The sequence below is a fragment of the Columba livia genome, unplaced genomic scaffold (assembly GCF_036013475.1).
Source record: "Columba livia isolate bColLiv1 breed racing homer unplaced genomic scaffold, bColLiv1.pat.W.v2 Scaffold_141, whole genome shotgun sequence".
Taxonomy (NCBI): Eukaryota; Metazoa; Chordata; class Aves; order Columbiformes; family Columbidae; genus Columba; species Columba livia.
The window spans coordinates 119504-137145 of NW_027043037.1; the positions used below are offsets into that span (position 1 = coordinate 119504).

The 17642-nt window shown below is 53.2% G+C and overlaps 2 protein-coding genes across 2 annotated transcripts; one reads left to right on the forward strand and one right to left on the reverse strand.

Moving 5' to 3' along the window:
* Positions 1-2067: 2067 nt before the first annotated feature.
* Positions 2068-2628, forward strand: LOC135577817 (olfactory receptor 14J1-like; the record flags this gene model as incomplete). The annotated part of the gene is made up of 1 exon (XM_065047938.1): positions 2068-2628. A coding segment is annotated over one exon (561 nt), but the record flags the coding sequence as incomplete, so codon positions are not given.
* Positions 2629-14241: 11613 nt separating this feature from the next.
* LOC135577818 (olfactory receptor 14J1-like) lies at positions 14242-15254 on the reverse strand. Its single transcript, XM_065047939.1, has 2 exons — positions 14355-15254; positions 14242-14247 (listed from the first exon to the last, which is right to left on the reverse strand). The coding sequence occupies exons 1-2, from the start codon at positions 15252-15254 to the stop codon at positions 14242-14244; spliced, it is 906 nt and encodes a 301-aa protein (XP_064904011.1).
* Between the last annotated feature and the right edge of the window lie 2388 nt (positions 15255-17642).

The following is a 17642-nucleotide window of genomic DNA, read 5'->3' on the forward strand; positions in this document are numbered from 1 at the left end:
TCCTGATGGGCCTCCAGTGACTCCTCTGCTTATGGACAGATGCAACATTACCTTTGGTGGTCCCAGCAGGATCAGTCTCACCTGTCTTTATTTTCAAGCCTGCAAACAGGAAGATGCTCCCAGGCAGTGCCCTGCAAACAAGCAGGTGTCTGCAGGGCCAGGGTGAGCACACAGAGTTTGGGATGGGGTCTGTGAGCGCTGACAGGGAAAAGACATGGGACAGAGAAATCCTTTCCAGGAGGAAAATCTCTGGGAAGCAGCAATGTGATCTGGGAAGGAGGAGAAACTCAAACCAGAACTGTTGTGGGAGCGAGAATGCAGAAATCTCTGACTGATCCCCTGCAGTGCAGATCCCTCCTGCGAGCAGCCCCCTGGCCTCCTCTCCCACCCAGCAAAGCCTCTGCCCTCAGGGCCGGGCGCTCCAAGGCATGAAGCAGCTCCTGTGCAGCCAGAGCTCCAGTTCCTCTGCAGAGCACAGGGGCTGAGAGCAGCTGCCCGGCAGTGTTGGTGTCTGGGAGGTGCTGCACAGCTGGGGAAGGGTGACGCTGTCTGAGTGCCCGGCTGCCTCTGCCCTGGCCTCTCTCACACCCACCCTCACCGCATTTTCCTTCTTGCTGCCCTGCTCTGGGTCACTGCTGCTGGGATCTTGTTCTTGCTGTCAGGCTCTCTGGGGATGGCAGTTTCAGCTGCAGAGTCACAGCCTGATCTTGTGGGTCCTTTCCTGCAGCTGTGTCCATGGGCACACGTGTCCCAGCCCCACCTGTGGGCTGTGGGCAATGCAGTCTGTGGGGCTGGGGAATGAGCTGAGTCTCCCTCAATCAAATGCCATCATCAGGACACTTGGATATCTCCCTGGGGTTTCTTTCCAAGCTGTGAGCTTCCCTCCACGATACAAACCTGTCCTACAGCATCTGTGGGTATCTGAAAGCCCCACGGAAAAGCAAAGATTCTACAACAGATAAAATGCTGTTTAGTTTGTGAAATGAGCCGTGTCTGTCCTGGGCTAAACGTTGGGTGCTGAGACCTTAGGAAAGGGTGAGACCTGTCATGGTCTGAGGTGGATCCCTCTTCTCCCAGCAGCGCCTGGTGGCTTTTCAGGGTAACATGGGAGTGTGATCAGGCTCCATCTCAGAAAGGTGCCAGCCCAGGGCAGCTGGAGCAAGACAGAGGGACAGAGCAGCTGCCCTCACTCTGCACTGACCCAGAGGCATCCTCTGGTCTCACAGGACTCGCTCTGTTCTCCCTGAGTGCAGCAGAAATGCTGAGGGTTTCTGACACCCAACAACACTCCCCAGGGTGGGAGGGCAGAAGGAGCTGTAGAAACGCCAAACCTCTTAAACTCAGTTTCTCAGGCCTGGGGGTACAGATGCTGACAGTCCCTTCTGCACCAGGAGCGGTTCCAGCTGACAAAGCTGAACCCCAGGACTGGCCCCTGCCCACCCGATCACACAGGGTCAGGCTGACTCCTCAGGAGCCCTTGGGCAGAGACCCTGCTCTTCATTGCACACTCATCAAGCACCAACGAGGGCTCAGCCAGGACGTTCTCCTGGAAAAAGAAAAGTGTCTCTTTGTCTGACAGGGTGGGAGGGTCTGTGGGAAATGGTTTTGATGATTCCCAGAGAAGCCTCATCTAAACCTTCACTATCTTTTCCTCCTATGACAGGTCCTCATGCCCACAGGCAGCAAATGTCCAACAGCAGCTCCATCACCCAGTTCCTCCTCCTGCCGTTCACAGACACACGGGAGCTGCAGCTCTTGCACTTCTGGCTCTTCCTGGGCATCTACCTGGCTGCCCTGCTGGGCAACGGCCTCATCATCACCACCATAGCCTGGGACCAGCACCTCCACACCCCCATGTACTTCTTCCTGCTCAACCTCGCCCTCCTTGACCTGGCCTCCATCTCCACCACTGTTCCCAAATCCATGGCCAACTCTCTGTGGGACACCAGGGCCATCTCCTACACAGGATGTGCTGCCCAAGTGTTTCTGTTTGTCTTCTTAGCTTCAGCAGAATATTGTCTCCTCACCATCATGTCCTGTGACCGCTACGTTGCCATCTGCAAACCCCTGCACTACGGGACCCTCCTGGGCAGCAGAGCTTGTGTCCACATGGCAGCAGCTGCCTGGGCCACTGGGTTTCTCAATGCTCTGCTCTACACGGCCAATACATTTTCACTGCCCCTGTGCAAGGGCAATGCCCTGGGCCAGTTCTTCTGTGAAATCCCCCAAATCCTCAAGCTCTCCTGCTCACACTCCTACTTCAGGGAAGCTGGGCTTCTTGTGGTTAGTATATTAGTAGTATTTGGCTGTTTTGTGTTCATTGTGGTGTCCTATGTGCAGATATTCAGGGCCGTGCTGAGGATCCCCTCTGAGCAGGGACGGCACAAAGCCTTTTCCACCTGCCTCCCTCACCTGGCTGTGGTCTCCCTGTTTGTCAGCACTGGTGTGTTTGCTGACCTGAAGCCCCCCTCTATGTCCTCCCCATCCCTGGACCTGGTGGTGTCTGTTCTGTACTCAGTGGTGCCTCCAGCAGTGAACCCCCTCATCTACAGCATGAGGAACAGCAAACTCAAGGAGTCTATAAGGAAACTGATGACTGTTCGCTTTTCAAAAGCAGTAATAAAGTGACCTCCTGCTTCTGCATGTCACTTGTAATATAACGCATTACTATTTCAACCTGAGTTCTGTAGCTTTTGTGGTTTTGTTTGTTTGTTTGTTTGTTTTTCTCTTTAGTGTTTGTTTTTCTTGCTTATATTAATGCTATTCACAAGCAAAATTATTTGTTTTCCTATGGCTGTGTCCATATCTGCCTGTCTGGTATGTCCCATAGTCTTTGTGTAAATAGGGAGCTGTAATCTTTGTGTGTATAAATGAAATAAAGGACCCCGCACTGACTTGTTTGCCCAGAATCCTCTCTCTGGTATCTCTGGGGCCGCAGGAGCCATGTCTGTGTGCTGAGGGGGACTGAGCAGGAGCCACCTTGAGCTGGGTCTTCCTCCCACCCTGACCAACGTGAATCTGCGGACTCACCCCATGGCCCTGGGCACCACAGCCCACTTGCTCTGCAGAGCAGCACCGCCAGATCGGAGCTGTATGGAGCGTGGGAAGAGGGGCAGGAACAGCTGGCCAGGTCAGCATAGCTCAGCTCTCTTGGGAAAGGGCTCTGTGGGGAGACGGGATGTTCCAGGAGAAGCGTGGGGCACTGTATGTGTGCAGGAAAGACATGGAACGAGAAACCCTTTGCTGCAGGTGGCAGCTTGGGGCAGGTGGCCCTGGCACTGTGGCAGCAGGACCTTCCTGAGGATCCCCTAGGCCAAATGTCTCATGCTGTCCTGGGGAGCCAGTCTGGACCTGGGTCTGCAAGCTGCCTGTGCTGGAGACCCACTCAGCTTGCTGGCTGGATGAACATTCTCACTGTCCTTCATTCTCACTGGTCCCCACTGCTGTGGGACCAGTTCCGGTTCCAGTGTGGCTGCTCTGCGGGCTCGGCTGGGGAGAGGGCAGGGGGGTGGCACAATTCAGGAGGGGGTGGGAGGGCTGAACTGGCAAATGCCCCAGAGAAGAAAATACCAGTGAACGGCTGAAGTGTGTGAGTGTGCAGGGCTGGCACACAGCAGTGTCCTCTACCAGCCAGGCCTCCTGGGAGAGCCCTGAAGCACCAGCAGAGCAGGGGCTGGTGTGTGCCCATGTTCATGGGACAACCTGGGGAAACTGGCCCAGGACAGTCACCACAGACCAGCCCCTCAAAACCACCTTTTCCTGCACTGGCCCTTCACCCCAGCTGAGAGAGGTTGTTCATCCCTCAACACAAGGACACTGAATGAGTAAGTCAGAAGCCAATGTTTCCACCGCATGGATGAGATATGAGCATGCATATCATGTACATAAGAAGAACCCGACTCAGTACAACTGAGTACAACATCAACTATTCCTGCATGTTCCATGAAGGCCTGAACGCAGCACTAGGATGTGCTGCCTTGAACTGAGGTCCCCATGTCCATTCCTCATGATGTGGGACATGAGGATGGCCATGCCTAAGGACCTGGACATGCTGGATCATGGGGCTGAGGCCTATTGTCTGAGGCTTAACAAAGCCAAGTGCTGGGTCCTACACTTGGGTCACAACAACCCCAGGCAGCACTAGAGGCTCGGGGAGGAGTGGCTGTAAAGCTGCCTGGTGGAACGGGATGTGTGGGTGTTGATCGATAGCTGGCTGAATATGAGACAGAATGTTTCCAGGTGGCCAAAAAGGCCACCAGCATCCTGGCTTGTATCAGGAATAGTGTGGTCAGCAGGACTAGAGAAGTGATTGTGCCACTGCTCTCGGCACTGGTGAGGCCGCACCTTGAATCCTGTGTTCAGTTTGGGGCCCCTCATCTCAAGAAGGACATTGAGGTACTAGAGAGAGTGCAGAGGAGGCGACAAAGCTGCTGAGGGGCTGGAGCACAAGTGTGATGAGGAGCGGTTGAGGGAGCTGGGGCTGTTCAGCCTGGAGAACAGGAGGCTGAGGGGAGACCTTCTCACTGTCCACAACTGCCTGACAGGAGGTTGCAATATGGCGGGTCTTGGTCTCTTCTCCCAAGTAGCAAGTGATAGGACAGGAGGAACTGGCCGCAATTTGCACCAGGGGAGGTTTAGATGGGATATTAGGAAAAAAGTATTTCCCGGAAAGGGTTGTCAGGCATTGGAACAGGCTGCCCAGGGCAGTGGGGGAGTCACCACCCCTGGAGGGGTTTAAAGGTGTTTAGACGAGGTTCTCAGGGACATGGTTTAGTGCGAGAGCTGGGCTATGGTTGGACTCAATGATCCCAAGGCTCTCTTCCTATCAGAGTATTCTGTGATTCTATGATTCTGCCTCAGCTGAGAGTCCACAAAGCCAACTCAGTTATGGACACCTGGCACAACCCTGACATTTCTGTGTGTGACTCTGGGAACAATCCCCACTGACCCAGTGAGATTCGCCTCAGTTGCCCTGTGATTCTGGATTGTGTTTTCAAAATGACAGTGCAATCCAGGAGGTCCTGGCATCCGTCAAACCCATATTCAAGAAAGGTAGGAAGGAGAATGGGGAGAATCACAGGCTGGTCAGCTTGTCTGTGTCCCTGGGAAGGTGACGGGACAAGTCCTCCTGCAGCCATCTGCAGGCACTTGAAGGACAAGAAAGAGACTTGTGAACCAAAATGGGCAGGGGAAAGACAGGCACGTTGTGTGTATGAAATTGTGCCAGGCCTTGGACATGGTCTCCAGTGGTGTCCTTATAGCCCAATTGATGCTGTTTGTGCTGAGGAAGTCGATGCTTGGTGGGAAGTTCACTGAAACATCAAGCCCAAATATCATCTGCGATGCAGTGTCATCTGTGCAGTTAGTGTGTCATCCCCCAGTGACCAGCATTTGGGCCAAAACTGCTGAAGGTCTTTATCCTCCCTTCTGTGCTGTGATGGAGTTGACGCAAACCTGAGCGAAGACCTTGAAGAACCTCACCTGGTAACCCTGCTTTGGGAAGGAGAGTGAAACAAGATGTTCAGGGCTCTCTTCAAACCTGACTGACTCTATGATTCAATGAGTCTTTCCCCTGGACACGTTTTTGAATATAGAATATCTGCAGAAAAGACAAAAAAAAAGAGGCAGAAGAGGAAATAGAAATGATGTCAACATAAAAACAATAGTTACTGCAAAAAAAGGTTCTCCACTCAAACATTTAGAGGGAAATACATTTGTTTAATTTGATACAACAAGCATACTGTTATCTGGTCAGGCACTGGGCTATGGGGAGGGGGATGGATGGGTTCGGTATTATGAGGACAGCTGAGTCTCAGACACTCATAATCCAGTCAGAATCCTGTGGCTGTGAAGGGGACAGTGGGGTCAGTTCTGTGTCTGGAGGTGACAGCCCGGCAGCAGGGACATGGCTGGGAAAGAACCTCTGCCCAAGGGCCCACAGGTCTTACCCAGGAAGAGAGACAGATTGTCATGTCCATCCCACCTGAGAACACGACAGGACATCGGCAGGGACATGGTCGTGTCTGTCAGAGAAGCTGAAAGGCCAGCAGCACTCATGGGATTTAGAAGACCATGGCGAGGTGACTTCTCTCTGGTCAGGTAAAAGACCACAAGAAGCCTAACGGGTTGGTTCCCTGCATGAAGGGCAGTTTGTGAGATGGTTGAGCTTTTCTTGATAGTGGGAAGAAGCAGGAAAGAGAAAAAAGAAGTCTACTTGGAAGGTGACAAATGGATATGAGGAGGAAGAAATGTGACTGAAAGGGCAGTGCTGTGGGGCAAGAGGTCACCCAGAGGGAGCTGGATCAGCCCATGGTTTGTGTTCCAAAGAGCAGCCAGTGAGGGTGCAGACACAGCAGTGAAGGTGCAGAAATGCTGGGGTGAGAGCAGGTGGGGAAGCGAGATGGGTGTCTGCAGCCTGCAGGGAAAGAGGGGCAGGGGTAGCACCGTGTAGAACAGCCTGTGGTGGAGATGGCAAAGGGCGCTGTAAGGCTGGAAGGGACCCACAGAACCCAGGTCTCTGTCCCCTTGGCCAGGGCAGTTGTCTCTGCCACTGAGGCCCAGGAGAAGACATGTTGTCCCCATGGCACTGGGGCCTTGGTGCCTCCTTGCAGCCCCATGGGGAAGCTGGAAGTTGTTGTCCCAGTGTTGTCCTTCCCTGGGCCTTGCACACCCACATCCCACGGTCCCAGGAAGAGCCCTGAGCCGTGTGTGAAGGACAGGATCCCCCTTCCCATTGCCTGGAGGTCATGGCTCCTCCTTTCTTCTTTAGAAAGCAAACCAAGGGGTTTCTGAGCATCAGAGCTGAAGAAAAGACTCAAAGGAGACCTCATGGTGGCTACAGCTTCCTCACAAAGGGAGAAGGAAGGGAAGGTACTGATCTGTTTTCTGTGGTTACCAATGATAGAACCCAAGGGAATGGAAGAAGAGTGTGCCAGGGGAGGGTCAGTGGGACATGAGGAAAAGGTTCTTCCCCCAGAGGTGCTGGACACTGAACAGGCTCCCCAGTGAGGCGTCACGGCCCCAACCTGACAGTGTTCAAGAAGAGACTGGACAACGTCCTCAGACACACGGGGTGACCTGTGGGGTGTCCTGTGCAGGGACAGGAGTTGGACTCTATGATCTTTGTGAGTCCTTCCAACTCAGGACATTCTATGATTCTATGAAACACTAGGTCAAAAGTCCCTGTTTTCATTGTGCAGATGCGTTGCAAACATACACATCATGTGCATGTCCACTGTGTGCATGTGGTGAGATGAACCCAAGTGAGCACAAATGCCATCAGCTATTCCTTGGTGTGCCATAAAGGTCAGTGGGACAGAGAGGGTGTTCAGGGGTCTCTTGCAACCTGTGTTATTGTAGGATTCCATTAATCTTTTCCTTGGAGGGCTTTTCATATCAGAAAAGACAGAGAAAGAAGAAGAAGAAAATTAGGTGCAGAAGCAGAAATGTAAAATGCCCCAGAGTAAATACAGCAGCTCCTCTGAGGAACGTTTCTCCACTCAAACCCTTGATAGGAAATCTATTGGATAAATTTGATGAAAGCAGCTTAGTTTGATCTGCTCACACACTTCACCACAAGGAGGGTGATGGTGGGTACGATGTCGTGTGGTCACTTGTGTCTCAGGAACTCATAGTCCAGTAGGAAGCCAATGGCTGTGGAGGGCACTGTGAGGTCACTTCTGCCTCTGCAGGGGATTGGCCAGCAGAAGGAACATGGCTGGGAAAGGACTGTGAGGTCACACACACGAGACGAGCAATCGGGCCCAATCAGCATGGCTGGATGAAAGGCAGGTCCTGCTTGACCAGCCTGATCTCCTTCTGTGACAAGGTGACCGGCTGAGCAGATGAGGGAAAGTCTGTCGTGGGGAGTGAATCCACCACACGGGCTGTGGGTGTTGTGTCCTTAGACTGCAGTAAAGCCTTTGACACCGTGTCCCACAGCATCTCCTGGAGAAGCTGCAGCTCGTGGCCTGGATGGTGTATCTGTGATGGATCAAGAACTGGCTGGAGGGACGGGCCCAAAGAGTTGTGGTGAACGGAGCCAAATCCAGTTGGTGGCCGGTCATGAGTGGTGTCCCCGGGGCTCAGTATTGGGGCAAGTTCTCTCTCATCTCTTTATCAATGATCTGGATGAGGGGATCAGGTGCACCCTGACTCTGTTTTCAGATGACACCAAATTGTGTGGGAGTGTTGATCTGCTGGAGGGTATGAAGGCTCTATAGAGGGATCTGGAGCTGCTGCTTCATTAGGCTGAGGCCATTTGTGTGAGGTTTAACAAGGCCAAGTGTCAGGTCCTGCACTTTGGTCATAACAATCCTCTGCAACACTACAGGCTTGGGGAAGAGTAGCTGGAAAGCTGCCTGGTGGAAAAGGACCTGGGGTTGTTGATTGACAGCAGCTGAACATGAGCCAGCGTGTGCCCAGGTTGCCAAAAAGGCCAATGGCTTGATGTGCATCAAGAACAGTGTAGTGGGCAGAACCAGAGCAGCGATCATCCCCTTGTACTCGGCACTGGTGAGACCACAACTCAAATTCTTGGTTCAGTTTTGGGCCCATCACTATAGGAAAGACCTTGGGGTGTTGGAGTGAGTGCAGAGGAGGGGGACAAGGCTGTTGAGGGTCTGGAGCACAAGTCTGCTGAGGAGCAGTTGGAGGTTCTGAGGCTGTTTATCCTGGAGAAAAGGAGACTGAGCGGAGACCTTTTTGCTCTGTACAACTATCTGAAAAGATGTTGTAGCATGGAGGGTGTTGGTCTTCTCCTGAGTAGCAAGTGAGAGGATGAGAGGAAAGGGACTCAGCTTGTACCAGAGAAAGTTCAGAATTGATATTAGGAAATATTTTGTCATGGAAAAGGTTGTGAAGCAGTGGAACAGGCTGCCCAGGGAAGTGGTTGAGTCACCATTCTCTGTTCCTTAGCACAGCTTCTAGGAGGATCTGAGCCATGATCTTCCCAGGCACAGGTAAGAGGCTGACAGGTCAGTAGTTTTCAGGATCCTCCTTTCTACAGCAGAGGAGAGAAACACTGCCACACATCACAGGTTAAAACGTGGAGACTGGACATGAGGAGGAAGAAATGTCACTCAAAGGGCAGTGCTGTGGTACTAGAAATCATCCAGAAGGAGCAGGAGATCAGTCCATGTACTTGTGTTTCCAGGAACAGAGCATGAGAGTGGAGACACCTCAGTCAATGTATGGAAATACCAGGGTGAGAGCAAGGGGAGGAAGCGAGATGGGTGTCTACAGCCTGCAGGGAAACAGAAGCAGCTGAGGGACAGTGTAGGACAACCTGTGGTGGAGATGGCAAAGGGCACTGGCAAGGCTGGATGTCACCAAGAGAACCCAAGTCTTTGTCCCCTTGTCTATGGCCATCGCCTCTGCCACCAAGGGCTGTGAGGAGACATGTCCTCAGGCACTGGGGCACCTCATGGCCTCCTTGCACACCCCAGTAAGGCTGGGAACGGTCACACCATTGTCCTTCACTCAGCACCACACAGCCCACATCCCCTGCCCCAGGAAGAGCCCTGAGCAACGTGTGAGGGACAGGATCTGCCTTCCCAGGGGCTGGGGGCCAGGCCTTGGCCTCTCTGCTTCATCCCACTAAACCAGGGTTTTCTCAGCACCTCAGCTGCCTGCACGCTTCCCTTTGTTTATCTGCCATCATGGCCTCCAGTTCTCTGCTCTAACGAGTCCCTGGGGAGTTTTGCTGGTACTTGCCCTCAGTGGAACTCATTAATACTTCAATGTACTTAGCACTTTTTGCTTCTGAATTTGTCTCTTCTTGTAATTTCCTTTTAGTCTTGTATAGTTAATTAGAGAGTTTTCCTACTCTAGTTACAGAGAATGATTTCAAAAGCCTTGTAATAAAATTACTTTTTTTTTTAGTAAAGTGTATAGTTTATTATTTTTCAGTTTGGAGGAGGGGTGATTGCAGCATTATCTCACTGACGCTGATCTAGGGTCTCTCCTATGTTCTAGAGTCTTCTCCTGCAGCCTCACCTGGAGCACTGTTTGCAGGGCTGGGTGCCACAGAATAGAAAAGATACTAAGCTGCTAGAGAGTGTCCAGAAGAGGCTACAAAATTACTGAAGGGTTTGGAGGGGAAGCCGTATGAGGAGCAGCTGAAGTCACTTGTTTTGTTCAGCTTCAAGGAGTCTGAGAGGAGACCACATCACAGTCTACAGCTTCATCATAAGGGAAGGAAGAAGGGGAGGCACCAAACTCCTATCTTTAGTGACCAATGACAAGACCCAAGGGAATGGCAGGAAGATGATCTGAGAGAGGTTTAGGTTGGACATTAAGAAAAGATTCTTCCCCCAGAGGTGCTGGACACTGAACAGGCTCCCCAGGGAGGTGTCGTGGCCCCAAGCCTGGCAATGTTCAACAAGAGACTGGACAATGTCCTCAGACACACAGTGTGATCTCAGGGGTGTCCTGTGCAGGGACAGGAGTTGGACTCAACGAGGGTGGTCAACAGAATTGCTACTTTAGCCTTCCGAAAGGCAAACTTTGATCTGTTCAGAAGGCTGGTTGACAGAGTCCCTTGGGAGGCAGTCCAGAAAGACAACGGAGTCCAGGAAGGCTGTTCTCTCTTCAAGAAGGTGATCTCAGAGGTGCAGGAGCAGCTGTGCCCTTGTGCCAGAAGGCGAGCTCCCAGGGAAGAAGTTCCATCCTGGCTGAACAGAGAGCTGCAGCTGGAACTTGGGAATAAAAGGAGAATTTATAACCTTTGGAAGAAGTGGCAAGAGTCTCAAGGGGACTACAGGGATGCGTTAGCTGGGCCCAAAGAGTTGTGTTGAATGAAGCCACATCCAATTGGTGATCGGTCACGAGTGGTGTTCCCCAGGGCTCAGTATTGGGGTTAGTTGTGTTTAATCTCTTTATCAATGAACTGGACAAGGGGATCGAGTGCACCCTGAGTAAGTTTCCAGTGACACCAAATTGGGTGGGAGTGTTGATCTGCTGGAGGGTAGGAAAGCTCTGCAGAGGGATCGGACTGGCTGGAGGGTTGGGCTGAGGCCACTTGTATGAGGTTCAACAAGGCCAAGTGCTGTGTCCTGCACTTGGGTCAGAACAACCATAGGCAACGCTACAGTCTCAGGATCTAGGGTGCTGATTGACAGCAGCTGAACATGATCCAGAGTGTGCCCAGGTAGCCAAAGAGGCCACCAGCCTCCTGGCTTCTATCAGGAATAGTGTTGCCAGCAGGACTAGAGGAGTGATCGTTCCCTCATACTCGGCACTGATGAGGTCGCACCTTAAATGACAAGGAAGACATCGACACGCAGGTGAGACATCAGAGGAGGGTGACAACGCTGGTAAAGGGGCTGGAAGTGGTGACTGCAGGGGTAGAAATCCCCATATCCGAGGTGCAGCTGCCTTCTGAAGACTGGCTATGCAGCCTGTGACTCTTGCAAAATGAAGTGGCTGGCTTAGGGACAACACTGGTTGCAGGATGTGGCCACCAGAAAACAAAGAAACAAACAACACAACACCTCAGCACTCAGTACAGGCAAGAGTTGCAGGAAAAAGTATTGACAGTGCTGCAAGCAGAGATGGTGCCGTCATCATTCAGAAAGCTGGGCAGCAACTGAGTCTGGGTGGTGGAGCTGTATCAGGTCTCCAGGGAGGTCACACTGACCTCAGTTCAAGGAATCACATCCCAGTGCTGCATTCAGGTGGTTTCTTGGGGAAGTTATTCTCAACATGAAGTGACCTTGACCTGTCCCACAGGCCTCAGTGTCCTCCACAGCGATAGCTGAGGCATTTGTGCTCATTTGGGCTCATTTCCCCCCACAAACACTATATGGATGCTTATATGTCCTTTCTGTGCACTCAGAGTTCTGACCTAGTCATTTAGATTCCTTCCACGGAGGGACAAACAACCTCTCTCAGGTGTGGTGAGAGGACAATAATCAAAATGGTGGTTGCAATGGGCTGATCTGTGACGAATGCCTTGGGACAGCTGCCACAGCGTGTCCAGGAACATGGGCACAGACCAGACCCTGCTCTCCTGGCCTTTCATGTCTCTCCCAGCAGGCCTGGCCATGCGAGACCACTGCTGTGTGCCCCACAGAATCACAGATTTGTTTGGGTTGAAGAGACCTCTGGAGATCATCCAGTCCAACTCACCTGCTAAAGCAGGTCCACCCAGAGCAGATCTCACAGGATCAAGTCCAGGTGGGTTTGAATGTCTCCAGAGAAGGAGACTCCACACCTGCTCCGGGCAGCCTGTTTCAGGGCTCTGTCACCCTCCAAGTAAAGAAGTTTATGCTCATTATACAGATGGAACCTCCTGTTCTTCAGCCTGTGCCCGTTGCCCTTCATCCTATCATTGGGCACCAGTGAAAGGAGTCTGGTCCTTCCTCTTGGCACCCACCCTTGAGATATTTATAAACATTGATAAGATCCCCTCTCAACTTCTCTTCTCCAGCTGAACAAACCCCCTCTCTCAGGCTCTCCTCATCAGAAAGATGCTCCAGACCCCTTGTCATCTTTGTAGTCCATTACTGGACTTTCTCCAGTAATTCCTTGTCCTGGGGAGCCTGGAACTGGACCCAGTAACTACAAATGTGGCCTCCTCAGGGCAGAGCAGAGGGGGAGGCTTCACCTCCCTTGACCTGCTGGTCACATTCTTTGCAATGCACCCCAGGTACCATTGGCCTTATTGGCCACAAGGGCACATTGTTGACTCATGGTCAACCTGTTATCAACCAGAACTCCCAAGTCCTTCTCCGCAGAGTTGCTTTCCAGCAGCTCTGCCCCTAACCTGTACTGGTGCCTGGGGTTATTCCTCCCCAGGGGAAGGACCCTGCACTTGCCTTTGTAGAACTTCCTCGGGTTCTCCTCTGTTCAGTCCTCCAACCTGTCCAGGTCTCGCTGGATGCCAGCACAGCGTTCTGGTGTGTCAGCCCTTCCTCCCAGTTTGGTGCCCCTATCCTGCACGCTCACACACTTCAGTTTTCACTGGTGTTTCCCTCTCTGGGGCACTTTCCAGCCCAGCCCAGCAGAGAAGCTCCATGTGGGCAGGCCCTGTAGAATGAAATGGAGGAAAGGGGGGTCAGTGACAGTGTCTCTCTGGCTGCGACACTCAGGATATCCCAATACCAGGAATCCTTCAGGTCCCTGTGCCAGCCCCGCTCCCCAGGACAGCACCGGGGCTCTTCAGGCAGCTCCTGCTGCCCCAGGGACAGCGCAGCCTGACCCAAGTTGTCACCCACAGGCAAAGGGTTTCTCTTTCCATGTCTGCACACAAACAGTGCCCTGCTCTTCTCCCAGGATGTCCCATCTCCCCACAGAGCCTTTGCCCAAGGAGAGCACACCTGCACCGGCCTGGCTGGCATTCCTGCACCCTGTCCCCACGCTGCCCACAGCCCCGAGCTGGGGGTTTTGCTCTGTAGATCAAGTGGGCTGTGGTGACTCTGCGGGGCCATACTGGTCAGGCTGGGAGGTGGCCCCAGCTGATGGTGGTCACTGCCACTGACCACCTCACACACAAGCTCTTGGGTGGCCATGGAGGGTGCTCAGAGGGACCCTGCCTTATTCACCTTGTGCATGGGTGCTGGCCACCAACAACCAACACCTGAGCAACCAGCCTGAAGTCCCTCGAAAGCCACACTGGGACCATGATCTCCTCACACTGAGCCCACAGAGAAATAAGCAAAGCAACGAGCCTCTTGAGAGTCTGTTACTAAGAAATGTTCTTCAAGGAACTTTGGAAGAAGAACTAACCCTCCAGGCACCGTGCTAAGGAGATGCCATTGCTGATGGAGATGCTGTTCTGAGGCCGGCTCTGTCACAGGAGTGCCCACCGCCTGTCCTGGTCACAGGACTGACACACAGCAGGACGGCGACCAAGCCTTGGGAGCGCTCAGGCCTTGCAGCAAGACAAGGGCTGAGAAGGAGAGTGTGGGAGTGGAAAGAGAAGGACTCTGGGAAGAACAAGGCTGGCGCTGCCTGGCAGAGCTGCTCTGCTGTAACTGTTTCCTGCATCTTCACACACAGACACCTTGTGCTGAGCTTCACAAAGGTTGCAGAGGAAGGATCTCAGACAAACAGTTCACTGCAGGGTCATTTATTTTCTTTAAATACACAGAAACACAACTTCTCATTTACAAGGTCTTTGACTTGATCTGTAAAGGTGGACAGAGATGTGGGATGAAAAATAACATTTCTTTGAGGGCAATATTATCAGAGTTAAAAAAGCAAAACCAAACAAGTCTTCCCCGAACTTCAAAAATTAACCTAAAACTACAAAACACAAAAAAGACAGGTTGGACCTGTCATGAGTCATGTCATGAGTGATATACAGATGATGGGAAGTGTAATGCCTTTGAAAAGAATCCAGCCATTAGTACCTTCAGGGCATCCTTGAGCTCCTGGTTCCTCATGCTGTAGATGAGGGGGTTCACTGCTGGAGGAACCACTGAGTACAGAACTGACACCACCAGGTCCAGGGATGGAGAGGAGACGGACGGGGGCTTCAGGTAGGCAAACATGATAGTGCTGACAAACAGGGAGACCACGGCCAGGTGAGGGAGGCAGGTGGAAAAGGCTTTGTGCCGTCCCTGCTCAGAGGGGATCCTCAGCACGGCCCTCCAGATCTGCACATAGGACACCACAATAAAAATGAAACACATAAAAACTAAAGATCCACTAAACACAATAAGCCCAAGTTCCCTGAGGTAGGAGTGTGAGCAGGAGAGCTTGAGGATTTGGGGGATTTCACAGAAGAAATGGCCCAGGACATTGCCCTTGCACAGGGGCAGTGAAAATGTATTGGCCGTGTGCAGCAGAGCATTGAGAAACCCAGTGGCCCAGGCAGCTGCTGCCATGTGGACACAAGCTCTGCTGCCCAGGAGGGTCCCATAGTGCAGGGGTTTGCAGATGGCAACGTAGCGGTCGTACGACATGACGGTGAGAAGACAATACTCTGCTACTATCAAGAATGCAAATGAAAAGAGCTGTGTCGTACATCCTGAGTATGAGATGGCCCTAGTATCCCAGAGGGAGTTCGTCATGGATTTGGGGACAATGGTGGAGATGGAGCCCAGGTCGAGGAGGGCGAGGTTGAGCAGGAAGAAGTACATGGGGGTGTGGAGGTGCTGGTCCCAGGCTATGGTGGTGATGATGAGGCCGTTGCCCAGGAGGGCAGCCAGGTAGATGCCCAGGAAGAGCCAGAAGTGCAAGAGCTGCAGCTCCCGTGTGTCTGTGAACGGCAGGAGGAGGAACTGGGTGATGGAGCTGCTGTTGGACATTGGCTGCCTCTGGGCATGAGGACCTGTTATAGGAGGAAAAGATAGTGAAGGTTTAGATGAGACTTCTCTGGGAATCATCAAAACCATTTCCCACAGACCCTCCCACCCTGTCAGACAAAGAGACACTTTTCTTTTTCCAGGAGAACGTCCTGGCTGGAGCCCTCGTTGGTGCTTGGTGAGTGTGCAATGAAGAGCAGGGTCTCTGCCCAAGGGCTCCTGAGGACTCAGCCTGACCCTGTGTGATCGGGTGGGCAGGGGCCAGTCCTGGGGTTCAGCTTTGTCAGCTGGAACCGCTCCTGGTGCAGAAGGGACTGACAGCATCTGTAACCCCAGGCCTGAGAAACTGACTTTGAGAGGTTTGGCATTTCTACAGCTGCTTCTGCCCTCCCACCCTGGGCAGTGTTGTTGGGTGTCAGAAACCCTCAGCATTTCTGCTGCACTCAGGGAGAACAGAGCGAGTCCTGCGAGACCAGAGGATGCCTGTGGGTCAGTGCAGAGTGAGGGCAGCTGCTCTGTCCCTCTGTCTTGCTCCAGCTGCCCTGGGCTGGCACCTTTCTGAGATGGAGCCTGATCACACTCCCATGTTACCCTGAAAAGCCACCAGGCACTGCTGAGAGCAGAGGGATCCACCTCAGACCATGACAGGTCTCATCCTTCCCTAAGGTCTCAGCACCCAACGTTTAGCCCAGGACACACACAGCTCATTCCCCAGGCCCACAGACTGCATTGCCCACAGCCCACAGGTCAGAGCAAAGCTGGGACACGTGTGCCCATGGACACACCTGCAGGAAAGGACCCACAAGCTCAGGCTGTGACTCTGCAGCTGAAACTGCCATCCCCAGAGAGCCTGACAGCAAGAACAAGATCCCAACAGCAGTGACCCAGAGCAGGGGAGCAAGAAGGAAAATGCGGTGGGGGTGGGTGTGAGAGAGGCCAGGGCAGAGGCAGCCGGGCACTCAGACAGCGTCACCCTTCCCCAGCTGTGCAGCCACCTCCCAGACACCAACACTGCCGGGCAGCTGCTCTCAGCCCCTGTGCTCTGCAGAGGAACTGGAGCTCTGGCTGCACAGGAGCTGCTTCATGCCTTGGAGCCCCCGGCCCTGAGGGCAGAGGCTTTGCTGGGTGGGACAAGAGGCCAGGGGGCTGCTCACAGGAGGGATCTGCACTACAGGGGGTCATACAGAGTTTTCTCTGTTCTCCCTCCCATAACAATTCCGGGTTTGGTTTCCTCTCATTTCTGATCATTTCCCTGCTGCCTGGAGATTCTCCCCTGGGAGGTGTTTCCCTGTCCATGTCTCTTCCCTGTCAGTGCTCACAGACCATCCCACCCTCTGTGCCCTCCCCCTGGCCCTACAGATCCTGCCTGTTCACAGGGCACTGTCTGGGGGCATCTTCCTGTTTGCAGGCTGGAAAACAGATTACAGATTAAGTATAAGGTGTCTAGCAAAGGTGATGCTGTTTCTGCATAGGCAGAGGAGAGGCAAGGCATGTCAGGATTCTCTTGAAGACCTACTGCAGTTCATGTGTCTCAAGTATTTGTTTAAAATTAAGAACTGCCTTAATCACCACCCATTCTCCAGAGTAGGAGACTGAAAACACAGACTCAGGGAGGTTCCTTATCTTTGTAGTACTCTTTGTCTTCTTCTCCTTGAAACCTCCTCTTGTCAGTATTCTGGAGTGAGCTGGAGCTGTGAGCAGCCCCGACCCACGGAGAACCCAGCAGCAGAAGGACCCTGCCCTGCCGGAGGTCGCTCATCCCCCCACAGCTTCTCCCCTCGGTGTTGCCGGGCTCTCCCGGGCAGGCTGAGCGCTGACCCTGGCAGGCGGCAGAGTCCCTGCCCGGCACAGCCCTGGGGTGCAGGGACCCTGCTCTGCAGGACAGCCCTGGGCACCCCTGCCTGCACATTTACATTTACACCCCACAGCCATCCTGGGGAGAACGCAGCATTCACGTCTTGTCACTCTGACAGTGCAGAAGGCAATCCCTGCTCTGCAGCACATCCTCTCCTCTGATCAGAGAATCTCTGAGAGCTGTACTTACATCTCTCACAGGCTCTGCAATGTGACAGCTTTCTGAGATCCTACCAAGATTTGCAGATGCAATGCCCTGCAGCCACAGGCTTCATATCTGAGAGGATTTCATTTCCAGTGAACTCTCAGCATCCTCCCAGCCCACACTGCGTTTCCCTCTCTGTGCCTGGCTCCTGTGCCCTCGGTGCTGCAGGCAGAGCCCTCAGCCCTGCTGCGTGTGCAGAGGAGCTGCTCCTGGGCAGAGCTGTCTCTCTGCAGCGCTGCCGCTGCCATGAGCTCCCTGTGTCCCAGGAGCCCAGCCCAGCTGAGCAGCACAGGAGCAGCCCTTGATGTCCCTTTCTCTGTCCCCTCTGGGCT